The sequence below is a fragment of the Mirounga angustirostris genome, unplaced genomic scaffold, assembly GCF_029215605.1.
Source record: "Mirounga angustirostris isolate CCGP_5_RB_7025 unplaced genomic scaffold, mMirAng1.0.hap1 SCAF_14, whole genome shotgun sequence".
Taxonomy (NCBI): domain Eukaryota; kingdom Metazoa; phylum Chordata; class Mammalia; order Carnivora; family Phocidae; genus Mirounga; species Mirounga angustirostris.
Genome location: NW_026991722.1, coordinates 73,944,330 through 73,970,809, shown reverse-complemented (window position 1 = coordinate 73,970,809; position 26,480 = coordinate 73,944,330). Strand labels below are relative to the sequence as shown.

The 26,480-nt window shown below is 46.9% G+C and overlaps 1 protein-coding gene across 1 annotated transcript in view; it reads left to right on the top strand.

Moving 5' to 3' along the window:
- The window catches only part of CFAP251 (cilia and flagella associated protein 251), a 70,114-nt gene extending 43,634 nt beyond the window's left edge, over positions 1-26,480 (top strand). The window contains exons 19-24 of the mRNA XM_045887719.3: positions 1,481-1,571; positions 1,782-1,925; positions 19,014-19,242; positions 19,981-20,082; positions 21,603-21,712; positions 25,117-26,480. Of these exons, the coding sequence (XP_045743675.2) occupies positions 1,481-1,571; positions 1,782-1,925; positions 19,014-19,242; positions 19,981-20,082; positions 21,603-21,712; positions 25,117-25,305 (865 nt within the window). The 3' untranslated portion in view covers positions 25,306-26,480. The remainder of the gene's footprint in view (positions 1-1,480; positions 1,572-1,781; positions 1,926-19,013; positions 19,243-19,980; positions 20,083-21,602; positions 21,713-25,116) is intronic.

Genomic DNA, 26,480 nt, shown 5'->3' with positions numbered 1-26,480 from the left:
CTGGCCTTCACCTGGCCCTGTTCCAGAGCCACGTGGCTAAAAGTGGCCTCCCACTGAGCCTGTTGGGATTGGGCCTGGGCAAGGCCTGGAGGCCACAGAGGGGGAGTCCTCTCAGCTAGACACCTGCCTCGATGGCCAATATCAGAGCTGGGGGAGGCCTGGGCCCTGCTGCAGAGGGGCCTCAGACCCACCTGGAGAACACACCGGCCCCTCCCCAGGCCCCAATGCAGCCTGCTTATGCAGGGCCTGACAAGACGGCCAAGACGGTTTTGTGGCTGACTCTTTGAAGAGAGGCATAGGTGTATATTAATACCCAGTTCAACAGAAAAGAATAACCCTAACTACCTTGTACCGAGCCTTCTCTGGGCCAGGCCCTGTGCTCACTGCTTTCCGTGCATTGTCCGATTTCATCTCATAGCCATTCTGTGAGGCAGGGACTATTGGTATCCCCACGTGGTATCCCCATGTGTCTGGAGATAGCTCCCAGGTGTTAAAGGACCCTCCCATGCACTGGAGTATGTGGTGGGGCTGGGATTCATATCCGGCTCTTTCTGATTCAAGAGCACACCTTGACAAACACTCATTACAGGAGAAGAAGAGAGGGCTTTGTGTCCAGCCCTTTATGTGGCTTCACTCCATTTCCACAGCCACCCGTGAGGCAGACCTGTAATTATTCCCATTCTACAGATGGGGAAACTGGGGCTCAGGGAGGTTATCGCCCGTGATCATATTGCTTACAGGTGGCAGAGCCAAGACTCACACGCATGTCCTTCCGACTCCAGATTCTGGATACTTAACAACTTCCCCACTGTGGTCTACACTGAAGTGTGTTTTAATAACCTCATGAAGAGGCTAATGGCCTGATTAGCCCAAATCCAGTTAGTGGATTATTATGATGATTTCGTATTATGTGTATTTTGTATGGGGCAAAGTCAGTCTCCTACAAAAAGTAGGTTTTCTTACCATTTACAGTGCCTATTTTTAGAAAGCCTGATCCCGTGTTAGAGAGCAGAGGGTTATTTTTATCTGACTGGCATGGGTCCCTGGTGGCCTCCCGAGTTTTTATGGAAGCAATTAGTGTTGGCGTCGTACCTGCACTTATCCCGGATTTTGGCTCTGGTCATATGCAGATCTCACGTTTCGGGCGAAGCTGCTCTGCTGGGGAGGACTGTGGGTTCAGCACCAGGAGCCCTCCCTCCCTCCCTCCCTCAGGAGAGCCGTGTTCCCCAAAGACTGCAGACAGATTGCCAAGTGCCTGCCCTGTCATCAGCGAGAGAGTGTCACTGTCATTAGGGCGGGTGCCCTGCACCACCAGATTCCACATGGAAATGGAATTTTTCGTTTTCAGCTTCATTTTCGAGGGAATTTTGCTAACAGGTTTCTAGAGCCCCTGACTGAATGGGCACTGTGATACCCTGCAGAAGTCCGTGGGGCCAGGCGTGAGCGCCTTCTAACGGTGATGTTTCTGTTGCTCTTTTAGTGCTCTGGAGGCAGCAGTTTCTCTTGGGGGCGAAGACTTGACCCCGTTCTATGGTCTGGTGCCTGGTGGCAGGGAAGGAAAATTCTACAGGGTAATTGTCCTCAGAGTAAACACTTGCTGGTAACATCTAGTTAAGTTCGTAAAAGAGATGTGCCTGGGGTGAACCTTCTCGCTTTTTTCCAAAGCTCTTTTTCCCACTGAGCTCAAAAATGTACTTTCTAGAAAATGTCCTTGGAGTCCTAATGGATGCTTCAGACTGAAGCCAAAATGTGTGTTGTGTTTCCATTTTATTTCCACGTAGGAGCTGGAAGACTATTTTTACTATTCTCAGCTCCGTAGTCAAGGTATTGATACAATGGAGACCAGGAAGGTGTCGGAACACATTTGCCTGTCAGAGCTTCCTTTTGTCATGAGAGCAATTGGCTTTTACCCATCGGAAGAAAAGGTAGGTAGAAGGAAAACAAGAACAGCAGTGGGATCTGTTATTTATGAAAATGACCTCTGGGGGCAATAATTATAGGTCAAGGTAAAAATTTAACGTTATTCTCACATAAATGGATCAGAAAGAATGTTCTGGGCATACCAGACACGCTCCTTAGAAACAGACGTACCATAAAGATATACCTGAAAGTCTTATTCCTTACCGGTAAGAGCTTGGTTTTGGAATTAGACAGACTGGCCTTCACTGAGCTCAAAGAGGTGACGCCTGTGAAGCCCTGGGGTGCAAGCCCAGGAGCATAGGGAAGGCCCAGTGAATGGTCATTATCGGGGTGATTTTCAGTGCTTAGTTGCTGTTCACTGGCCTGTTGTGAATGGGGCACCGCTGGGAGGTGGGTGTTCATCCTGGGCTGTGGGGCTCAGAAGAAGCCCTCGGTCCTAATGACCCTCACAAAACATGCCCAGCTGTAAGGGGCTCCCAGGGACCATAAGCACTACAGGGAAAATGGTCTTCCTAGAGACCATGGTTCACAATGCAATTGACTGGGTTTTCCTTCAGATGCGAAATGTTTAACACATTTTCATTGTGGAAAGTTTGGAAAAGGTACACAAGTGAAATGAAGAACATAATTACTTATAATCCCACTACACAGATGTAACAGTTATATAAAATTTTAAAAAACTAATTGGTACCATGTTGAATATGTATTTTTATCCTATATTTCCACTTGATGTTATAACCATTTTGCATTTATTAATAATTCTCTGAAAACATGATTTTTTAAAAAGATTATTTATTTGAAAGAGAGAGCAGAGCAAGAGAGAGAGAGCATGAGTTGGGGGGGGGCACAGGAAGAAACAGGCTCCCCACCGTGTAGGGAGCCTGACTCGGGGCTCAATCCCAAGACCCTGGCATCATGACCTGTGCTGAAGTCAGACGCTTAACCAACTGAGCCACCTAGGTGCCCCCGAAAACATGATTTTTAAAGGACATATCTTAATTTTATAACTTTTTCTGATTTAGAAAATAGAACTATAAAACAGAAATAGAAATTACTCAGAGATAATCACTGTTAACATTTTGGTGGACTTCCTTCTATTGTTTTATATATGGATATAGATACATCTATATTTTTAAATAAAAAATTGGCATTATATGGCATACATGTGTATATGTCCATGTATATCAACAGTTTACAGAGTATATGTATATATATGCACATAGATGTATGGATTTGTGCGTGTATATAGGTACATGTGTGTATACGTGTTTATATGTATATATTTATACCAACATTCTCAGTAACTATTGTTTTGTGAGCATGGTGGTAAAAATACACTTTTTTCCCCAGCTTTATTAAGATATAATTGACATACAACCTTATATAGTTTAAGGTGTATGGTGTAGTGATTTTATATATGTATTGTTGCAAAATGATTACCACAATAAGGTTAGTTAACATATCCATCATCTCACATAGTTAAAATTTTTTGTGTGTGGTGAGAACTTTTATTTATTTTTCTTTTTTCAAGTTTTTATTTAAATTCTAGTTAGTTAACATATAGTATAATATGGGCTTCAGGAGTAGAATTCAGTGATTCATCACTTAGATACAACACCAGTGCTCATCACAATAGATGCCCTCCTTGATGCCCATCACCTGTCTAGTGCATCCCCCACCCACCTCTCTCCAGCAACCCTCAGTTTGTTCTCTGTTGTTAAGAGTCTCTTATGGTTTATTTCCCTCTCTCTCTCTCTCTCTTTTTTTCCTTCCCATATGTTCATCTGTTTTGTTTCTTTGACATATGAGTGAGATCATAAGGTATTTGTCTTTCTCTGATTGACTTATTTCACTTAGCATAGTATACTGTAACTCCATCCATGTCATTGCAAATGGCAAGATTTCATTCTTTTTGATGGTTGAGTTATATTCCATTGTGTATACGTACCGTATCTTCTTTATCCATTAGTCAGTCAATGGACATTTGGGCTCTTGGTGAGAACTTCTACAATCTACCTTCTAGCAGCTTTCAAATATACAATACAGTATTGTTAACTATAGTCACCACGCTGTACCTAATATTCTCCAGGACTTTTTCATCTTGTAACTGGAAGTTTGTACCCTGGCAACCACTGTCTGTTTTCTGTTTCTGAGTTTGGGGGTTTTTTTCGATTCCACATACATGTCTTTCTTTCTCTGACTTATTTCACTTAGCGTGATACCCTCAAGTTTCCTTCATGTTGTCCTAAGTGGCAGGATTTCTTTCTTTTTTTGGCTGCATAATACTCCGTTATATAAACATAAGTCACATTTTCTGTATTTATTCCCACCAACACTGCATGAGGGTCCCTTTTTCCCCACATCCTCACCAGCACTTACCTCTTGCCTTTTTTTTTTTTAAAGATTTTATTTATTTATTTGAGAGAGAGAATGAGAGAGAGAGAGAGCATGAGAGGGGAGAAGGTCAGAGGGAGAAGCAGATTCCCTGCTGAGCAGGGAGCCCGACGCGGGACTCGATCCCGGGACTCCAGGATTACGACCTGAGCCGAAGGCAGTCGCTTAACCAACTGAGCCACCCAGGCTCCCTACCTCTTGCCTTTGAGGAGAGCAGTTCTGACCAGTGGGAGGCGAGAGTTCATTACAACTTTGACTTGCATTTCCCAGAAGATGAGTCATGCTGAGTACCTTTTCACGTTTGACTATCTTTTTTGGGAAAATGCTTATTCAGGTCTTTGGCCCAGTTTTAAATTGTTTTTTTGTTTTTGTTTTTTGCTATTGGGTTGTATTAGTTCCCTATATATTTTAGATAGTAACCCCTTATCAGATATGTGGTTTGCAAAAAAAATTTTTTTAAAGATTTTATTTATTTATTTGTCAGATTGAGAGAGAGAGAGCACAAGCCGGGGGAGCGGCAGGCAGAGGGAGAAGCAGGTTCCCGCTGAGCAGGGAGCCCGATGTGGGGCTCGATCCCAGGACTCCAGGACCATGACCTGAGCCGAAGGCAGACACTCAACTGACTGAGCCACCCAGCCACCCCGCAAATATCTTCTCTCATTCCATAAGTCACCTTTTCATTTTGTTAATTCCCTATCGCTGTGCAGAAGCTTTTCGGTTTGATGTAGATGACATGCTTTCACGGGCTCTGTACTTAATTGAACCAGCCCCCAGCTGACAGACACACAGATTGTCTGAAGTGTTTGTCTGTCTGAGACATGGCTGTGAGGAGCATCTTTGTGTCTAGTTTTTGCATACTCCTCTGATTATTTTCCAGTCTCCGAGTCCTAGAAATAGAATTACTGGGTCAGAGAATAGGAACTTCAAGGCTCCGCTGCCAAACAGCTTTCCCAAAATGTCACATTTCGCAGGCCACCATCAGGCATACAGAAGGCCTGAAACCCAGTGGAGCTGTGGTACCCACATTGCTGGCTGGCTGGCTGCATTTTAGGGAAGTAAGCTGTGGTCCCCGTTATTTCTCCTGGCCCACCTGGAACCACCTGTTTTTGTGTACTCTGGGTATGACCGGAAGGTGACTTTTATTCTCCAAATAGCATCTGGAAAAATGAGCTCTGAGAGCCCAGAGACCCATGCAGAGACTTGAATGAGTACCTTAAGCACAGCGGGTATTCTAAGCTCCTCAAAAGGTCTTTTGACCAATGTACATTTTGTAAAAGTACATGCCCAGAAATGGAAGCGACTATGGAGAAAGTTTGTGCAACCCACATAAAAGTGTTCCTGAGAGCTGTATTTCCAAAGCATGTTCCTTAGAGCGACCAGCTCCCAAACCAGCAAACTACATCAGAAGTACCTGGAGCACTTACTAAAAGAACAGATTCCTGGGCCCATCCTGGACCAAGCCAGTCAGAATATCCAAGTAGGGGGCCTGGGAGTCTGCATTTTCCCCCCTCCCCGGGTTGCAAACCCCTGCCTTGGAACAGTGGCCCCATGAGGTATTTACTAGGGCCACTAATGCTCAAGGAAGGATTAGACAAAGAGAAATAGGATTATTAGTCAGGACTCTCCTTTGGTTACAGGTTACCGAAACCTAATGCAAACTAGTTTTTGGTTCACAGGATTTCAAGTCTAGAGATAGAGGTAATGCCCAGTATGACCTAATCTAGGCCCTCACGCTGCTGCCAGGAAGCGTCCTTCTCCCCGAGTCTCTCCTTCCTCCCTGTTGCCTTCCTTCTCAGTGGATCCCTGGGCGCATGTTCGGCAGGCACAACTCCAGAGCCCCGGTCACTGCCCCCAACCTCCTCGCCATTGTCCTCGGGGCAGCTGCTACTCAGGTTGGCCACGCCTGGATGCTCCCATGCTCCCCCCGGAATCAGAGGCAGGGTCAGCCACCTTGACCCTGAGGACTCTGGGGCAGCAGGAGTGGGCTCCAGATGGAATTCTGCATAGGGAGAAAATGGGTCCACGATTCTGAGGCTTTAGGAGGTCACTGGACATTGGGAGTCTTGAAGTAAGGTGTATACATTTGGGACAACATCCCCCCAACTGGACTGATTGTGGAAACCTCTTTCTCATTTCACTTTGGAAATATTGCTTTGACTTCTCACCAGCATTCCCCGCCCCCCACTGCATTTCATCTTCTTTATTGTGTCTCTAGTTCATCTTCTCCTTTTTTTCCCCAAACATTGATCTTAAGTTAATCCCCAGCTTCTTGGGGTGACTGGCGGGCCTAACTTCCAGACTGAGGAAGGGGAAAAAAGCCTATGTTGGTAAGAAGTGCAGGGACCCAGAACCTGTCTGATCTAGCTGCTCCCTCGGCAAGTCATTTCAACTATAGTCGGGGTTCCCGTGACCTCATTTATCAGAGGAGGCTGGCAGCAGCTCACACCTCCAGCGATGTCACGAGGGTCCAAGGAGCACCCCACCTCGCGTCACACAGAGTCGGTACTTAGTAGCCCCTCTTCTCACTTTAGTATTTCCTGTCAGAGGTGATGAGACGGCCCCTCTTCTACTTTATTTAACTTTTTATCTTGGAAAATTCCAAACATGGACAACAGCAGAGAAAATAGTGTAATAAACTGTTGCGTACCCATCAGTCAACTTGAACAATGATCAACTCCTGTTACATCCAGACCCACCAACTTCCTCTCCACCCTTGGCCTGTTCTGAAGCAGGTCCCACACACTCTTACTTCACAGGGAGGCCTCTGGAACTGAGGCGTCCCTTACTCTGTCGTCTAGCCGGGGAGAGGGTCATCTTCCACCCCCTGGGGGCGTCTCAGGTTCACTGTCACACATGTCCTGTGCGCAGGCATCAGATGTCTCTCTGAAGACCGTAGATTCCAGCCGTCCACGTAGGGAGGCAGCGCCCCCCAGGTCAGGGGGCTCTGGGGCAAACCCTGCCTGGAACCACTTGTCATCCATGCGATTTGGTCCAGTTCCTGGACTTCTCCAAGTCTCTGTTTCCTCATCTGTAAAGTGGGAATAGTAATAGCACCCAACTCCTGGGGTGACTGAAGAGTAAATGAGCGTCTGTTTAGCACAGGACGTGGACGTGTCAAATGTTTGGAAAATACCATCCAGTATCATTGTTTTCATCATCGTGTCCTCATCTCTGGACCTGTTGATTGTAAAAGGCTTTTAGGCGAATGTTCCTCTGTGTGGTTCTCTGTTCACAATTTCCTTTCTAAAACCAGTCCATTATTTCCTTGACTCATCTGGTGAAGACACTTTGCATAAGTGACTGAAAGTCACTTCCCTTCCCTTCCCTTCTCCTTCCCCTTCCTTCCTTCCTTCCTTCCTTCCTTCCTTCCTTCCTTCCTTCCTTCCTTCCTTCTTTCTTTTTCTTTTCTTTTCTTTTCTTCTCTTCTCTTCTCTTCTCTTTCTTTTCTTTCTTTCCTGTGCACCCAGTGTAGGGCTTGAATTCACAACCCTGAGATCAAGAGTCACATGCTCTGCCAACAACCAGCCAGGCACCCCTCCTTCAGGAGTCTTGATTTTCAGCCCTAAGCTCATATAAATGTGTCCTCCCTGCAGTCCTGCTTGGCTGGCAAGGGAATTCTGAGTGTTTAGCCCCTGTGACAGTCACTACCTGGCATGTGAAGTGCTACAGACAGAGGGTGGGCGCAGAGTGACCATCCTTTTCCTGCTTCCTATAGAAGCAAGCATGTGCAATCCCTGAAGGCATACTCAGTTACCCAGTCATTGGCAAAATATAATAAAACCCAACAACCTCTCCAGGTCTTGCTGATGAGTAAAATGTACCCAGAAAAAAAATGTTAGTCTGCAGCAAATGTTATAAAGTGGCATTGAGCCTTAGGTTACAAACAAAAAGAAATTAAAATGGCGATTGTAAGGTTTTCACTGGCTATGGGAGACATCTCTCCTCACTGTTACAAAGGAGAGTTTCAGTGCCCTCCTGGAAGGTCTTCATAAATCCCTTGGCCTCCAGGGTTTTCAATCCACCTAAAAAAACACGCTCACTCTTTGGAGATGTTTTCCGAAGGCCCCTGTCCCAGATGTGGCCACATCAGTGTGCAGACTTCATAAGTTGATGAGTCAGTTTCTATCTGACGCTGCACAGGGAAAACTTTTTGGTCTCTGGTTTTCACATCAGATTTATAGGGATTTCAATAAATATGTTTTCAGGGCTTTGAAACTTTTAAATCCAGGCTTTGTCGTGGTTAATGAAACATTTCCTATTAAGATGCAGCTGTTCCCCCACCCCCAAGAAGCTGCATGAAGAAGGACATGGAACTAATAGAGTCCTTCAACACTTGGTTACATAAAAGACGCAGTCACAGAGATTCAAACCAGTGCCCCCCGCCCACCCAGGCTGTACATTATTTATATTTCTCTTACGTCATTTTAACTGCCTAGGGGATTTGAATCTAGTCAGTGTGGTAAATTGAAGCCAAATTATACAAGAATATAGCCCTCCCCGAAGAATTCCTAACCCTTCCCATTCTTTGCAGAACACTGAACTTGGGCATAACAGCCAAAGTGTGGTCAGGGAGGGCCTACTCTTCTTACAGATCTTCATTTTTTTAAAGGAAAGATTTACACGGTTTCTAATGTTTTAGAAGGAACCAAAACTTCGGTGTCACAGTTTTCTACAGCTGAGTTCACATAGGACAAAATTTCGTCTTCTAGCTTCATCATTTTCTTTTCCTGCAGGACTTTGGAGTATTGTGTTGGGTCATTGCCCATGTGTCACATGTGTTCCCTGCTTACTTGTGGCTATGTTTCTATTTAGCTTGCAGAGCAATCATTGTTTAATGCTGATAGGTTTTTGCAGTGAATTAATAGTCGTGTCACCATTTAGTTCTATAAATGTAAGCAGAGAGGTGTGTGCCTGGCAAGTGCTCACATAATGGACACTCAGCAAATGTTGGTCAGATGAGTGAATGAATGAATGAATGAATGATGGTCTTTGGTCATATCTGGCAAAAAGCAAGGAAAGTAGAATCCCTGACATTATTATTTGATCTCAGAGTAATTAATAGTAGCCCTAAAGTTTTTTTTTTTTTTTTAAAGATTTTATTTATTCATTTGAGAGAGAGAATGGGAGAGAGCACGAGAGGGGGGAGGGTCAGAGGGAGAAGCAGACTCCCCGCCAAGCAGGGAGCCCGATGCGGTACTCGATCCCGGGACTCCAGGATCATGACCTGAGCCGAAGGCAGTCGTTTAACCAACTGAGCCACCCAGGAGCCCTGGGATAACTTTTACTTCCTACTTTGTACGTGTAACCCCGTGTCAGCAGGGACCTCTGGTACCAGCTGGAACCTGGCTCTGGTCCATGCCAGTCAGAGTTTTGGGGCTCCCCTGGGGGCTCCCGTGTGTGTGTGTGTGTGTGTGTGTGTGCAGACTCTGTCTACCCCACGTCATTCCAGACCTCACACTCAGCTCATTCCTCAGTTTCCACAAAACCACAAAGCCCACTCACGCAAGACAACTTTCTTGAAAATTTGGGAATGATCAGAAAGAGACACATAACTGCATTTCACAGCAATTTACCTAAAACTCCTTTTAGACCTTTCTCCCAGTCCTGATGATCACCCTGACAGGGGCTTCCTTGCTGGCCTTCATCTCACGCAGGACTCAGTGCTCTGCCCCCACCTCTTTCCTGGCGAACCCCCAGGAACTCCACATTCTCCCTGTTAGCCATGGTAGTTTGGCTCTTCTTAGCTTGTTTCCAAACCTGCAATATAAGCCCATCTCAAGGGTCCTTAAATGAAAAATGTCCCATTTAGTGGTTTCCACCCTCCTTAGAAGATAGTTGTGGTTATATGGGGAGGGGGGCTCATAATAGACATTTCTGTAATATTCTAATTTTTCTTAGCTACAAGCATGTGGCTTGCATTGCTTTTGTATCTAGAACAAAACCCGGAAAGATAAACAAATCCTCCCAAAGCCGTTTGTGCTAATCTTGTGGCTAAGCCATGGTCCCAGCTGGGATGGAGGGCCCGTGGCCAAGCAGTGCAGTGTTCCCCATACAAGGAGGAGAAATCTGAGCCAGTGGTCGTGGGCACAGCGTCTGCCCTGATAAAGACCCCATGGGAATTTGGAGATTTGCATGTTGAAAAGAAGCCCTCAGTATGTCGGATTTGCTCTGAAACAGGAATATCAGGAGTTATTTCTCTGGCCCACTGTTTTAGGGAGGCCTTTCTGGTCAGCTGAGAGCCCCTACACCAGTGAGCAGTGTGTCCCCCTGCAGAGAGATCAGGGCAAGACAAAACGATTTCTGTTGTTCACACTGTAATGCATTTAGAGAAAGAAATCCCGAAATGCCATGCAGTCGCTAAAAAAGAATGCAGGGGACGACAGGACCATAATAACACGAGCACCACTAACAGCAGCCAGGCCCTTCTCTCTGGGGCTCTCACGGCACATCCAGTTTTATGCCAACCCTGCTGGTGTTTAATCCTCTCGCCAGGGAGATGCTTCTGTGGTCTCCATTTTACAGCTGGGGACGTGAGGCTTCCCGTGTTCTGTTTCTACACGTGCGCTTTAGTGCGACCAAGGAAGAAATCCTGAAAGTCGCGACGTCGAACACTAGTTATTGCTGAGGGGTGGGGCATTCTAGAGCATTTTGCTTCTCTTTATATCTCTTCTCTCTTTATATATCTTTGCTTAATTTTTTATAACAAGCATGTACGAATCTTTGTTGGTTTGATGATTATAACGGGATAGATCATAGTGATGGTAGAAAATATATTTTAAAAAATACTAGTGTTACTTGCTTTGCTACTTGCCTTTGCCATGGTTTCACCTCCTATTATTTTTCTTTCTTTTTGACAACTTTACTGAGATACATCACCCACCATGCAATTCATGCATTTGAAATGGCTTTTAGTTTGTTCACAGAGCTGTGCAGCCATCAGCACTGTCTAATCCCAGAGCATGTTTATCACCCTAAAAAGAAACCCCACGCCCATTAGTGCACTTAATACGGTGACCCCTTAGTAGTCCACTCCCCACCCCCACCCCCCAGCTCCAGGCACCCACCAGTCTCCTTGCTGCCTCTGTGGATTTGCCTGTTCTGGACATTTCATGTCGATGGAATCATGCACTACGTGGTCTTTTGTGACCGGCTTCTCTCTCAGAGCATCGCGTTTGCAAGGTGCAGGTGTCCGCACCTCCTTCCTCTTTATAACTGAATAATATTCTGTTCATTCATGTGGATATGCCACATTTTATTTTTTTGTTGATCAAATGATGGACATTTGGGTTGTTTCCACATTTTGGCTGTTATGGATAATACCGCTATGAATATTTGTGTACAGGTTTTTGTGTAGAGCTGCGTTTTAATTTCTCTTGGCCTATGTGCGTACCTAGGGGTAGAATTGCTGTACTAGTAACTCCCGTGTTCGAGGAACTGCCAGATTGGTTTCTATTTACTATTTCTTTTTTTTTTTTAGTAGATTTTTTTTTTTTTTTATATGACAGAGAAAGACACAGCGAGAGAGGGAACACAAGCAGGGGGAGTGGGAGAGGGAGAAGCAGGCTTCCCGTGGAGCACGGAGCCCGATGTGGGGCTCGATCCCAGGACCCTGGGATCATGACCTGAGCCGAAGGCAGACGCTTAACCATCTGAGCCATCCAGGCGCCCCTCTATTTACTATTTCTTAACTTGAACCAGGCCCTCACCCATGTTTCTGGGTGCAGCTACAAGGAAGCAGGACTTTGAAGAGCTGTGAGCGCTTGACTGACAAACCCTTGACTGTGGGTCTGGGACAAGCTGGAGGACTTGCCATTTAGATTTTAAAGCCATTTCTTGGAGTGAGTGCCTGGAAGCGTTTGACACCGGGGCTCCCATGAGGGCCTGGGGGAAGGTCATCATGAAGGGCCCTGGAATGGGCGGTGTTCTCATTTCTGGGTCAACCTCACCCCAGACAGCAGGGAGAGAGCAAGCACAGGGGACAAGCCCCAAGGGCTGGCCTGACCCTGCGACTGCATCCAGCGGGCGTGGCGTGTCCCACTCCTGGAGAAAGGCAGCCGCTATCCAAATATAGTTCCTGGAGGAAGCAGGGAGCAGCTGTGAGTCACGGAGCCGGGCATAAATAGCGGAAGTGTCTCCAGATGTGACTGTGCAGGGAGGCTGCCCGGCCTTGCAACCTGCTCCTCAGCACCCTCCTCCGCTGCCCGGGGCCCCAGGAGAGGGCACCAGGTGAAGACCAGCTCCTCATCTGCAGGGGACATTCCAGGGGGCACCCTGTGTTGGGAGGAGGCGAGCATAAGAAGGAGGGAGAGTCCTCCCAGCCTGCAAGCCTATGAAACTAGCACAAGAGAAACCAACCCTCACCAGGAGCCTGCGCATACGCTGAGAAAGGCCTCAGCTCAGATGTAGCATGTTCCTCTCCGCCTCACGGGGAGGTTAGAAAGTATAATTATGAACCACAGTGCTCAGGCCATCAGGGGCTTCCTGCTGCCATGGGGGTGAATGACAGAGGCAGAAGTAAAGCAGTCCTGGGCAAGGGGACCCAACCCACCAGGAACAGGCCCCCCTTCTGTCACGGGGCCCGCACAGCCGTGCCCGCAGAGGCCCAGGTGCCGCGTGGCTAAGTGTGTAGAAGTTATAAACCAAGCAACAAGATGTTAAATTAATACCCCGCCTTGACAGTTCTACCTTTAATTTGGGCTCCTTCAAATTCTGGGGCTCCTAGAGTTTTGCACTTGGATGGGCAGCATGAGGAGAGCCAGGCCAGTGACTAAACCTTGTCTCCCCCACCGCCCCCCGCTCCCTCCTTGGCAGCCCTTCAGGCCCGTGGTGGGGAGGGGCACACCACTGGTGAGGGTCCCTCTCAGAGGATGACTTCAGGAGGAGCCCTTGCAGGCCCTAGAAGTGGGCTTGGGTTATTTGGGGGAGGGAGTCCTGGGGTTCAGGGTTCCCAGAGCGTGGTCTATGATAGCATAACATCTAGTGGGCACCTCCTGTGGCCCCAAGATTCCTTTGAGGAGGGGGTAGCCAGAGGGGCCCCTGTTGCCTGGATGTGGTGTCAGTGCCAGAGAACACAGCTCTCTACTGGGGATGGTTCCTTCTCAGTTCTATATGGAAATGCAGGACTACCATCATGAGACTCCTCTGACTTTTCAAGAGAAGTCTGAACACTAGATTTCTATATGAAATATCCTAATTTTTGAAGAACCACACGAACCAAACAAAGCATGTCAGCAGACTTAGCCCTTGGACTGCCAGTGAGCATCCTCTGACCCGCCGATAGCACTGAGCTCCTCAGTGCCTCAATGGAATCCCAACCCACCAGAACTCTCTCGGGACTTCTCAACAGGGTCAGAAGGGGTGGCAGGCAGAATAATGCCCCCCAAAGGTATCTGTGTCTTAATTCCTGTAACCTGTGAATACACTACCTTACGTAGCAAAAGGATTTTGCAGGTATGATTAAATTAAGGGTCTTGAGATGGGGAGATTATCCTGGATTATCTGGTGGTTCCAGTGTAATCACAAGGGTCTTTATAAGAGGGAGGCAAGAGGTTTGGGGGAGGAGGAGGCGTGATAAGGGAAGGAGACGTCAGAGTGTGGGATGAGGCTGCTGGCTTTGAAGGTGGAAGGGCCATGGGCCAAGGGCTAATGGCACCTCTAGAAGCTGGAAGGGCAACACATGCAGATTCTCCACTAGAGCTTCCAGAAGGAACGCAGCCCCCCCCTACACCTGATGTTAGCTCTTTAGACCCGTTTCAGACTTCTGACCTTGAGAACTAGGAGACCAGCTCGTGTGCTTTAAGCCTAATCCACCTGTCGCCGGTGGTTACAACAGTGACAGGGGCCATGTGCAAGGGGTTGGGGAAGTTTCTTAGGCAGCCCCCGCTCGAGCCCCCTCCTCAACTTGTTCCCCCTCATAGACTGGCTGGATCCTCGCTGGCTGTCCTCCCAGTCCACCTCTTCCATGAAGCCTTCCCAGGCCCACCTCGCTGAGGGCTCCTCCAGCTCTTGGCGTGGAGCGCCTGCCTTTGGCACTGAATCTCTCAGAGCCACGGTATCCAAACAGATTAAGCCACTCGAGGGCACTTTAGAAAGTACTGATGCTTGGGCCCGCCCTCCTGAGCAGTTGAATCTAGGGGCAAGGATAGTGATGAAAAGCACCCCTGGGGGTTCTTCGAGGGCAGCCAGGGCTGAGAACCAAACCACAGTGACAGAACCTTCCTTTTGGTTCACTCTCTCCGTGTACGTTGTCTCTTCACAGGGCCCAGACCAGGGCTTGGCACCTAGCAGGTGTTTAATAAATATTTGCTGACCGAAAAGTCCTAGAGTGCAGGGCTGTTCTTGTCATCATTAAGTGACTTGCCTTCCATTCACCTAGCACGAAACCAAATGTTCGGTAACCGCTAGTAAACTGAACTAAATGAACTAGGGCAGCAAGTGGTTTTTCTAAATAAGCCTTTTGTATATTTTAAGAAAAATTCTCCCATGACCTCCCTTGTGCCTGCATTGTGTGCTTTGCTTTGTTTTGTTTCCTTTCTTACTTCTCTGGGCCGCTACAACGCGCCTTTCTACTGAACATCCTAAGCCTGGTCCCGATTCTTTTTGGAACAAGTATCCCCTCTGCCGAAGCTCTGTGGTCTAAGAGCAGTTGTTCTCAAAGAGGTGGCCCCCCAAGCCAGCAGCATTGGCATCACCTGGAGACTTGTTAAGAAAGGCAGAATCTCGCCGTCCCCCTCCCCGACTCACTGGATCAGAAACTCGGGGTGGGACCTGCCGTCGGTTTTAATAAGCCCTCCCAGTCATGTTGACCCCCTGACAAAGCTTGAGAACCCCTGCCTTGAAGTCATGCATCTCAATCCTGGCCGTACATTCAGATCCCCTGAGGAGCTTTTTAAAACTATGACTGCTCATACTCCACCCCAGACGAATGAAATCAGGATCTCTGGGAATGGAGCTTAATGTCCAAAGCTCCTCGAGTGCATCAAATGAAGCCCAGCCTTAGCGGAGGAAGGGCCAGCGTGAGAATGGCAATAAAGGCAGGGCTGAAGCCAAGCAGAGCGCTCTGGGCAGGGCAATGGGAGCCCCCGCTCCTCGGAGTCGGCTTCACACTGGGGCCTGGGGAAGGCTCGCAGCGTTCCATTCTGTCTCCAAGGCTCCTCTCCCAAGCGTGAACTTTGTTTAGACATGTAGCAAAATCTGTCTTTTCAACTAACGCTTGCAAAGGAGGCTCAGGAGAAAAATGTCAATGATGCCAACTCTATGCTTTCTGAGCAGTGATTCTTGATCAGTCCCATGGGAGAAGAGAGTAAGAGGTGAATCACCTGCTCAGTGGTTTGTGCTGAGAATGTTCACTGAGATCTCTGGAACACTCTGGGTATGAGTAACTCCCACTTTTGAGTTCCTTTTTGTTATCTTTGGGTTAGTCTTCTATTTCTGAATTGAGTTAAATCGTGTGTGACATTTATAATTTATATATATCATGTGTATTATTTATGTAATTATAAGTTATAACATACATATACTTTATAATTTATATAACTATAAATTATAATTTATATTATAATTACATGTATCGTAATTAGCAAAGGTATAGAAAGTATAATAATCACAAGAGTATTTACTGCTTTTTGAGAGCTTACCGTGTGTTAGGCATTAATGTTTACCACCTTAAATACATCGTCACAGTGAACTTCAAAACTCCTGTTACCCCTTTTTTCAAGGTGAGGAAACTGAGAAGTTCAGATAGAAAATGGGAGAGTCAGGATTTAAACCTAGGTCTGTCATCAATGATCATACATTTAGCCCTAGTCTCTACTGGCTCATAGTAAATAGCACATGTTTATAATACAATTACAATTAATATAGTACAAAATGTAAATAATATGATACTGGATAGTGTTTTATTTATACATAAAATTATACATAATTTAACTCACAATTATACATAATATAAACTCAATAAATGCTCTACATGAAAATGTTACCACTTAAAGTTACTTATATAGTATCAATTAAAGTTCATTCTCATCTGTAACCAATGATGTTATGTCTAAAGACCATTCCTAGAATGTTACATTGAAAATATATGGCTTCTTTGAAAATACTAGGTGATTAAAAAGAAAGAAAGAAAGAAAGAAAATACTAGATGATTACTAAGATACAGTGTTAAAGGAAAAAAAAACAAACCAGGATACAAAATTATATACATATATGATAAGAATTTTGCAAAACATATACATATATATTTTATATGCATGGGGTGGGGAAATGGAAAGAAAGTATGTCAAATCTTTCACAGAAATTATGGTTGGATGGTTGGATGGTTGGACTGCAAAAGACTTTTATTTTCTTTTTGATACTTGGGGCCAGACCAAGACACTGGGGTGCCCCAGACAAGCTGATATTTAGTGTAGCTTCAAATGGGTGCTCTTCCTGATTTTTGTTCTCTGAAATTTAGTGGACAGGGAGAAATTGGTTGCCTATTGGTAAATGTGCACAAATATAGATTCAATTCCTGATTTATTCCTACAGACCAAAGCAGAGTTCATGTTCTGGGGGAAAAAATATTTCCTACTTTTCTGTGGCCCTTATTCTCTCTTTTTGTAAAATTCCAAGCCCCACAATTTGTTAGGAAGCATATCAGTTTAAAATGCAGATATTAAAATAAATTACTCATTTCTTGCCCTTTGCCAGGTATAACTCAGGTTTCTGAATTTCAGCTGACTGCAGTGTGCATAGTACAAAAATACCGCACAGAGAGTGGTGGATGGCAATGAGGAGGGGTTTTGTTTGTTTTTGTATTTCTCCCTTTCTTGCATTCTGGCGGTTCCCTAAGGAGAGCCATGTGGAGACCTGCATTAACTGGCATCACATTTCCTTTTGAATCCATAGACAGGTCAGCACCCTTTTCTCATTCTAGAAAATTTGGAAAATGCATAATGAATTTCCAAACCAGGAAGCAGTCCTCCAGGAATGAATTGGGAAGTGTTCCCTTTTCTTCTGTTTTTGGGAGAGTTTGTGGAGAATTGGTATTTTTTAAGTATTTGGTAGAATTCACCAGTGAAGCCATCTGATCTTTGGCTTTTTTTTGTGGAAGTTTTGTTTTGTTTTTAAGATTTTTTTTTTTTTAAGTAATCTCTACACCCAACATGGGGCTCAACTCACAACCCCGAGATCAAGAGTCGCATGCTCTGCTGACTGAGCCAGCCAGGTGCTCCTCTTTGGGGAAGTTTTAAAATTGCTAATTCAATCTCTTCACTTGTTATAGGTCTATTCAGATTTTCTATTTCTTCGTGAGTCAGTTTTGGTCATTTGTTTCTAGGAATGTGTTCATTTCATCTAAGTTATCTTGTTGACCTGTTGTTGTTCATACTTCTATTTATTTATTTATTTATTTGGTGCAAAAAGGTGGTTTTATTAAAACATGGGGACAAGACCTGTGGGCAGAAAGAGCTGCCCTCCTTTTTATTTCTGAAAAGTTGGTACTGGCGTCCCCTCTTTCAGTCCCAGTTTTAGTAATTTGAGTCTTTCCTCTCTTTTTTTTTTTTCTTGGTTATTCTAGCTAAAGATTTTTATCAGTTCGGTTGATCTTTTCAATGAACGATGGCTTCATAGGTGTTCATTTTTTAATTAAACCCGTAAGTCACATGTAATCTTTTGTATATATAAAATAGTACACATTGAAAATGGAAAAGAAAAAAAAAGAAAAAAGAATCCTAGTGCAGTTAATTGAAATTTACTAGGGCCCTTGGTCCCATATTCGAGTTTCACATGGAATTGTTTGCTTATTCTTATCATTTCCAAGTTTGTGAGGATTCTGCCTTCTAAATGAAACTAACCTCTGCTTGACAAAGCAAGGAAGTAGTCAATGCACTAAGAGATGGGTAGGTAAGAGGTGGTAATAATGTGGTAGTGCTGATAGTATTGAAAAACTGGCCACTGTCTTAGGGTTGCTGCAACAAAGCATCACACACTGGGTGGGTTCAAACAACAGACATGTACCCTCTCACGGGATAAATCCGGTTGTCAGCAGGGCCGTGCTCTCTGCGAAATCTATAGGGGAGAGTCCTTCCTTCTTCCTCGCCTCCAGCTTCTGGTGGCCACCAGCAGCCCTGGGCTTGAACTGCTTCGCTCCACTCCCTGCCTCTGTCATCACATGGCTGTCCCCTCCCTGTGTGTCTCTCCCCTCCTCTTATAAGGACACCCTTCACAATGGATTAAAGGCCCATCCCGCTCCAGTATGATCTCATCTTAACTAATTAGGTCTGCCATGGCCCTATTTCTAAATAAGGTCCCATTCTGAGGTCCTGGGGCTGAGGACGTCCACATCTCTTTCTTGGGGGATATAAGCAACCCTCAACAGACAGGTTTTCAGCTAACTGTAAACATTCGTCTGTTACTGTCCAATTTTTAGAAGTGTAACAAAGTGTCTTTTCTTTCTTTAAAAAAATGTTATTTATTTTAGAGAGAGAGCAGGGGAGGAGCAGAGGGGGAAGGAGAGGGACAAGCAGACTCAACTCCCTGCTGAGCATGGAGCCCAACACAGGACTCGATCTCACGACCCTGAGATCACGACCCGAACCGAAACCAAGAGTTGGACACTCAACCAACTGAGACTGAGCCACCCAGGTGCCCCGAAAGTGTCTCTCATGCTTACTCTGGTCTTTTTTTTTTTTTTTTTTTTTTAATAACCTCTTCCCTAGATTGAAGATATGTTTAATGAAATCAGATTTAGTGAGTATGTGGACACTGGAAAGCTAATTGACAAAATCAACTTACCGGATTTCTTCAAAGTTTACCTCAATCACAGACCACCTTTCGGTAACACCATGAGCGGCATCCAGCAGAGCTTTGATGTTCTTGGTTTTACCAATTCAAAAGGAAAGAAGGCCATACGAAGAGAAGATTTCCTGAAACTGCTTCTAACGAAAGGTAAATCCATAAATAGGGAGTATCTTGTCACATCATTGGGCTATTGCCACCGGAGAGGAGCTGTTTTTGGGGAGGCAGACCCCCTGGCATCTTTAATTGACGGTGCAGGGGGGTCTGCTTCCCCAAAAACCACGAGGGATGCCACCTGCTGATCCGCAGAGCTGGTAAATGGGGGGTGACAGGAAGGGCACCGTCCTGGGTCCCTAAGTGTGATTTATGTCCCAATTTGCTGAGCCCCTGTGAGATTCAGTGTCCTCACTTGTAAAACGGGGGTGAAAGGGCTAGCCACCAGTCTCACTGGGCTGTTATGACATTGGGCTGCAAGGGTGAGGTAAAACCACACCAAGGTAAAATTTCCCATTTTTACCTACTGTTTCCCTCATTATTGTATGTGAGGAAGTCAGGTAGGCTTTCTCCCTGGACAACGATTGCTCTTGGTCTAACCCGTGGTTCTAGCGTGAGGGAAGGTGAACTGAAGCCGAGTGCAGGCTATCAGAAACTTGTCTTATTTCTCCAAATGCGCCCCGACAGCTTTCCCCTCCTGGGAGCACCATTCTTAACCCCCATATGAGGAAGGATTTGTGACAGTAACATGGGACCCCGTAGATTGTTTTTGTGTCTCAAGAAAAGGAAATTGCGGGATAATTCTCTTTAAGACCTCGGAACGATGATGCTAAGCTCTGACATGATGCGTCGTCCCCAGAGCTGAATGGACACTCTTCCCTTTACGATTCTCAGGTGAGCACATGACCGAAGAGGAGATGGGCGACTGCTTTGCTACCCTGTTCGGACTGAATCCTGAGGGGTGGAAATCTGAGCCTGCGGCCTCCTCTGTCAAAGGTACTGGGGCTGCCTCTGTCTGGGCGTGCCACCGCGGCTCACTAATTTGTTGGAGACCTAAGTGCATTTATTTCCCTTGACTGGTGCAGGCCACTCTCCTTCACACAACAAAGCAAGTCTGCTGGGGACCCAACATGAATAAGTTATGAAAGGACCAGCGAGCCGTGGTCGTATCTGAGAGATGAAAACGTTTGTTACCATGTGCCATCCGTCCTTTGTGCCTTCTTCTCTTGTGTTCCCTTTATTCCCCGGACCCGGTCTCCATCTTGGCGGCTGGGCTGCATGACCACTAAGAGAGAAGATACAGCTTGGAAGGTGTTTCAGGAGAGGCATTGTCGAGAGACTTGAGTAAGGACAGGGCCGTGAAGAAGCACAAGCCCGGCTTTGAGTTGCTAGTGCTTGAAAGTTCCTAAAGCTCGTCCTCCTCTCCTCTCCTGCCGGAGGATTGCCCACCTCCCTCTTTAGTCCACTGGAGGGAGGAAAATGGGCCTTATGAATTTAAGTTCTGGAGAAACCAGTCTAAACAGCTCTCCCGAGGGGCGTGTGTATGACTCAGTTGGTTGAGCGTCTGCCTTCAGCTTGGGTCATGATCCCAGGGTCCTGGGATCGAGCCCCACGTCGGGCTCCCTGCTCAGTGGACAGTCTGCTTCTCCCTCTCCCTCTGCCCCTCTCCCTGCTCGTGCTCTCGCTCTCTCTGAAATAAATACATAAAATATTTTTTAAAAATTAAAAAAAAAAATAAACAGCTCTCCCGGGCCTGCAGGGGTGTCTCCACTGCCAAGCCCCAGATGCTGCCTGATGCCCTGCAGTGGTGAAAGCCTGCCACCATTACTGACCCCTCACCAGGCGTCATTCTCCCTCTGCTTGCTTTCTTTCTTTTTTAAGCAACCCCATGAAGACTTCAGATAGCTATTTTCCTTTTTTTTTTTTTTAAGATTTTATTTATTTATTTGACAGAGAGTACAAGCAGGGAGAGAGGCAGAGAGAGAAGCAGACTCCCCACTGAACAGGGAGCCTGACGTGGAGCTTGATCACAGGCCCCTGGGATCATGACCCGAGCCGAAGGCAGACCCTTAACCGACTGAGCCACCCAGGCACCCCCTCCCTCAGCTTTCATTGTTCATCCCCAGTTTCACATTAAACAGGGTTTCTGAACTCAGACAGTTGTAGACTCCAGTATCTGGTGGGTCATTTCCAGCCTCCAAAGTCCCCCACCCCATTCCTTGTGTACTCGGGACCTCAGAATGTAACGCTCCCAGGTGTTACACATAAATCAACCCTACCATGTGGTTAAGGCTTTACAATGAAGTTCACAGAGATTTGGTAACAAGCTCCAAACCATAAAGAAGGGATTTCAGCCAATTTCCACCCAGGGGGGTTTTAGGACTCCCAGCCAAACCGTAGCACAAAGCACCTCTCACTTTTGTTTAGTATCGGTTCCTTGTATTTTTTGGAAAATGCTTCTTAGTTAGAAACCTAATCGTTATGAAGGCATTTGTTTTCTTTGCTTGTTTGGCTAGGTTCAGAAATCTGCTTTGAAGAAGAACTTCCAGACGAAATCACTGCAGAAATATTCACGACAGACATTCTTGGCCTAACCATTTCACAAGATTTCAGACAAGATCCTATGGTCAGTGAAGTTGTAAGGAATGTTTGAAACACAAAGGACTTTGTGTGTGCGGGTTTGTGTGTGTGTGTGTGTGTGTGTGTGTGTTTTCCAAGAGGCACTGCTTTTCCTGCATTTCCCTGCCCCCACTAATCTTTGGAACATTTAGACATTAAAAGCAAATTTCTGTTAAGCAATGGAATTCACAAAGTTGGACATTCCGCTGTTTCTGAAATAAGAAAGTGGGTGGAGGCAAGAAACACACTGGTAGCTGGATGTACATGGTGGCTGGATACCCTGGCCTGTCTCTCTGCTTAATCTAAGGCAGTGCTACCAGAGCGGGGTTGGAAAGGACCTGGAGGTGGGCTGGTCCTGGGGGCAGAGAGGGCCTCCACCCGCAGCAGGCCTTCCTAGGGACACGTGCGGCCTTATTCCCTTCCCCTCAAGTGCCACCTGGACCCTCGACCTCATGTGGATCACCCCGGCCTGAGGTTTGACTCGGGTGGGAGGGGGGAGCTGGGTGCTCTGGGCTCCTGAGAGTCCCTGCTCGTGGCTTCTCCTCAGCAAAACACCTAAGCAGTTGTGTGTGGCCGTTATGAAGAGCATCACTGGCCATGCTTAACCCCGGTGGCAACTGCCAGAGAAAATGCAAAAAAGCACCCCTGGGGCCCTGTGTGCGTTGCACCTGGGCCAGAAACCACCTGGCCAGCCCCACAGAGGGCAGAACTCAGCGACTAGAGTCTGCGAGCCTCCCCCTCCCCCACACCCTCCCCCAAGCCGGGGGGGAGATCACTGCCCCATATTCCACTGGGCTTCAAAACACAGGCAAAAACGGAGCCCAGTTCGGGGGATATTTGGGGAACATTACTGAGTCTTCAGCGGTGTTTTGACCTTGAGAGTAAAAAGTACCGTCATTTTGTAAACAGGTGAAAGTGCTGGTCTGATTTTAGAGATTTGTTTTTTTGGGGGGCGTTGTTTGTTTTTTAAAGATTTTATTTATTTTTTGACACAGAGAGAGGCAGCGAGAGAGGGAACACAAGCAGGGGGAGTGGGAGCGGGAGAAGCAGGCTTCCCGCCGAGCAGGGAGCCCGATGCGGGGCTTGATCCCAGGACCCTGGGATCATGACCCGAGCTGAAGGCAGATGCTCAACGACTGAGCCACCCAGGCGCCCCTGATTTTGAAGATTTGTTATCAGTAACGAGTTCTCATGCAGACATATGTGCCAAATGTGATTCTCCACGCGTGCTCAGTCCATCACACCCTCCCACCCAAACCAGGTCCTTCCCCAGAGGCCCTGGCGTGGGAGATGACATTTAGGCTCCCCTAAGGGCCCTTCCTCCTCAGGAGCAGAGTCTGTGTGAGAGAAGTAAATGACAGTAGCACCATCCCTCGTGCACAGAGCCCTCCCCGCTGCCTGGTGTCCACTTGGAGACTTGGCTTCAGTGAGTTTTTGGAACACCCTGGAATGTAGAACAGAACTGTCTACCCCAAACCAGGCTGTGTCACGGTGACTGTGGGGCAGACGGCGTGGGCCCGGGTTCCGTAGCACCTGCTCATCGAGTTGTGTTGCTGGGCTTGGCAACCCGGTTTACGTTTTGTAAGAACCAAAACAACCAACCCCACCTCCAAGCTTTATGAATCATTTTGCAGCTGCTAAGGGCTTAGGAGATATATTACCAAGCCAGTTAAAAAGTTCCTGGGGACATTTTAGGGAACAGGAAACTCTCAGATGACTTGTTCTCTTCACAAATTTACTCAGAATTGGATTCAGTCTGGACACCAACCAGAGGCTTCTTTCATTAAATTGGGCACATTCTGCTTTTGTTTTTGTTGACTGCATGTATTGGAATAACTGTCTTGAGCAGAACTGGCCAGTGGTCTGCCCCGCTGTGCCTGGACCAGTGATCTGGAACCATGGTCACACCACAGCTGAGGGGCTCCCACTGTGCTGAACCAGCTGCCCTGTCTCCAAGTCCCCTCCAGGAGGGGAGGCCAAAACAGCAGGGGACAGCAGGGTTCCTGTCAATAGTGTTCCAACCACTCCCAGCCCAGCTTGGCCAGGGGGTCCCCTTCTCACCTTTGGGGGGCCCCCTTCTGCAGGTGCTTTTGTTCGGGAGTCTCTCAACTTGTTTGACCAACATGGAGAAGACCTGTGCACCTTTCAGCGCCAGGAGGCCCTTTGTCTCCCATCCCCAGCAGGCCCCACCTGCTGGCCACACGGATGTTGGAGGCGTAGGACATCAGCTCCCCCATCCAGGGGAGGAAGGGGAGGGCAGCCTTCCTGCGGAGTGAGCAGAGCCCCCAGACTCTCCAACAGTGTGCATGGCCGAGCAGCGACACCAGGAAGGGAGCAAGGAAGGGCCAAAGAAGTATAATCATGGACTTAGGGCCCAAACACTGAACACTGTGATGTTCCTTTGGAGGGAGAACACTGTTTCGGACAGGGCCTCCAGCTACTGGCCAACCAAACCGTCCTGGTTTGTTGCTTCTAGAGTTCAGGAACCAACAGGAGCCTCCCCGCCGCACCCCACCTCGCCCCCTCTGTTCCAGACCCCAGGGCTGTTCCCCAGCATGGCGAGTAAATTCTTTGCACAGCGTCTGCCTTGGAAGCCCATGGGCTTGACTGAGCTTCTCTGCTCCTGCCATTTCAGGACTCCCTGTGTGCCTGTGGCTCGTCTCAGAAACCTCGGTTTCCTCCTGGAACAGCTCCTGGCTGGTTGAGAGGATTAAAGGAGAGGGTGCAAGTAAAGCGTTACCAGCATAAGGCAGAGCTCAAAATAGGACAGCAGCTATTATTACAGGACAAACTGCACAGAGACCTGGGGAGGTGGTTGATGAGCACTAACTGTCTCCAGTTCCAAAGTTTTGGCTTCCTTAGCGCTTGCCCAAATAGGGGTCTCTGCTGGCTTTGACAAAGGACCCTCAATAGTATCTGTGGAATGACTGGACAGATGCACTTGGAGCTCTTTAATAGCTGGCTTTGCTTTCAAATAAAGGCAAACACCAAGTCCTGCCAGGCTCTCTACATCGGGTCAGCAGACTTTCTCTATAAAGATCCAGAGAGTAAATATTGAGCCTCTGCAGGTCAAATGGGCTCTGTCACAATCCCTGACTTGGCCACTGGAGTACAAAGGCAACCACAGACAATCTAGAAATGAATGATTATCACTGCGTTCCAATCATGTTTACTTGTGGACACTGAAATGGGAATTCACGATAATTTCCATATATCACAAAATCACCTTCTTTTGATTTTTTTTTCAACCATTAAAAAATGTGAAAACCATTCTTAACTTGCAAGCCACATTTGTCCCTCGGGCTGTAAGCCACTCTACCTCCGAGGCCAGGATCACTCATCCCAACAGATTTTTATGAACACAGTGCATCTTTACAACTGACCTGACCAGTGCTCTTTAAACCTGTCAAGGTCGTGACAAGCAAGACAAGACTGAGAGACCATCACAGACCGGAGGAGACTAGGGAGACATGGTGGAGAAAGGCAAAACGGGATCCCAGAACGGATTTCCGGAACAGGAGGAGGATGTTGGGGAAAGCATGCAATCCAGGTGAGGTCTCTAGTGTAGTTACCAGCTTTGCAGCCTTGTTCATTTCTTAGTTTTGATCACAATATAGTGGTTACATAGCGTATACACACCTGGGAAGCTGGGGGAGTGGTCCCTGGGAACTCTCTCTTCTACCTTTGCAACTCTCCTATAAATCTAAAATTATCTTGGGGCACCTGGGTGGCTCAGTCAGTTAAGCGTCCGACTCTTGTTTTGGCTCAGGTCATGATCTCAGGGTCGTGAGATGGAGCCCCGCATCAGGCTCCATGCTCAGCGGGGAGTCTGCTTTAAATTTTCTCTCTCCCTCTCCCCTTCCCCACACTTTCTCTCTCTCTCTAAAATAATAAATAAATCTTCTAAAAAATCTAAAATTATCTCAAAATTAAAACTTAAAAAAAAAAAAGAAATCTGCACCACCTTTCTGACTGAGTCACCCCTGAATCGTTTCTGTGCTCTGCCCTGCACCTCTCCATTCTCAAGCAAACACTCCTGAAGCTAGTCAGGGCCGGCTGCTTTGGGGTCACCCCACTTGCTGTCTATCCTCTGCAAACATGAGCCTCTGCTGCACTTCCAGGCAATGCAGACAAGAAGGGTCTTTTTTTTAAAGATCTGTGTCCTTAAGCCATGGCTACCCTCAACACTGGTGTTTTCGGCCTGAACACGTTCTTTAGGGATTTGGCCAACAGTTCCCCTGCAGGCAGCTGCTTCCAAATTGACTGTAATAAATAGATACAGGGCATTGGGAATTAACAGCAAGTTGCCACCCTACTCGTATGTCATAGAACTACCCTCTGCTAGCTTAGCCTAAAGGAAAAAAACAAAATACAAAAAACAAAGCCAGGGTCTCCTGGTTGGCTCGGTCGGTAGAGCGTGCGACTCTTGATCTCGGGGTTATGAGTTCGACCCCTACGCTGGGGGTAGAGATTGCTTAAAAATAAAATCTTAAACAACAACCCAGGTCGATGTGACATTCTTCCATGGCAGTGCAATACAGAGTATAACGACCGACTGACCTCACAGGACAGCTAAGAGCGGGGTCCCTGTGCCCTTTAGCTTGTTATCCTGAGCCGCTGATCGGTGAGGCAGGCCTCCTGCCTTTCTCGGTCACAATGGGTACTTAGTGCCCCGGTCCGTTCTTGGTGGTTTGCAATGACCAGTGGTGCGGTTGGGGGTGGGGGGGAGTTCAACATCCGAGATGTCGCCACGGAATGTGGTTGTCCCAAGTCCT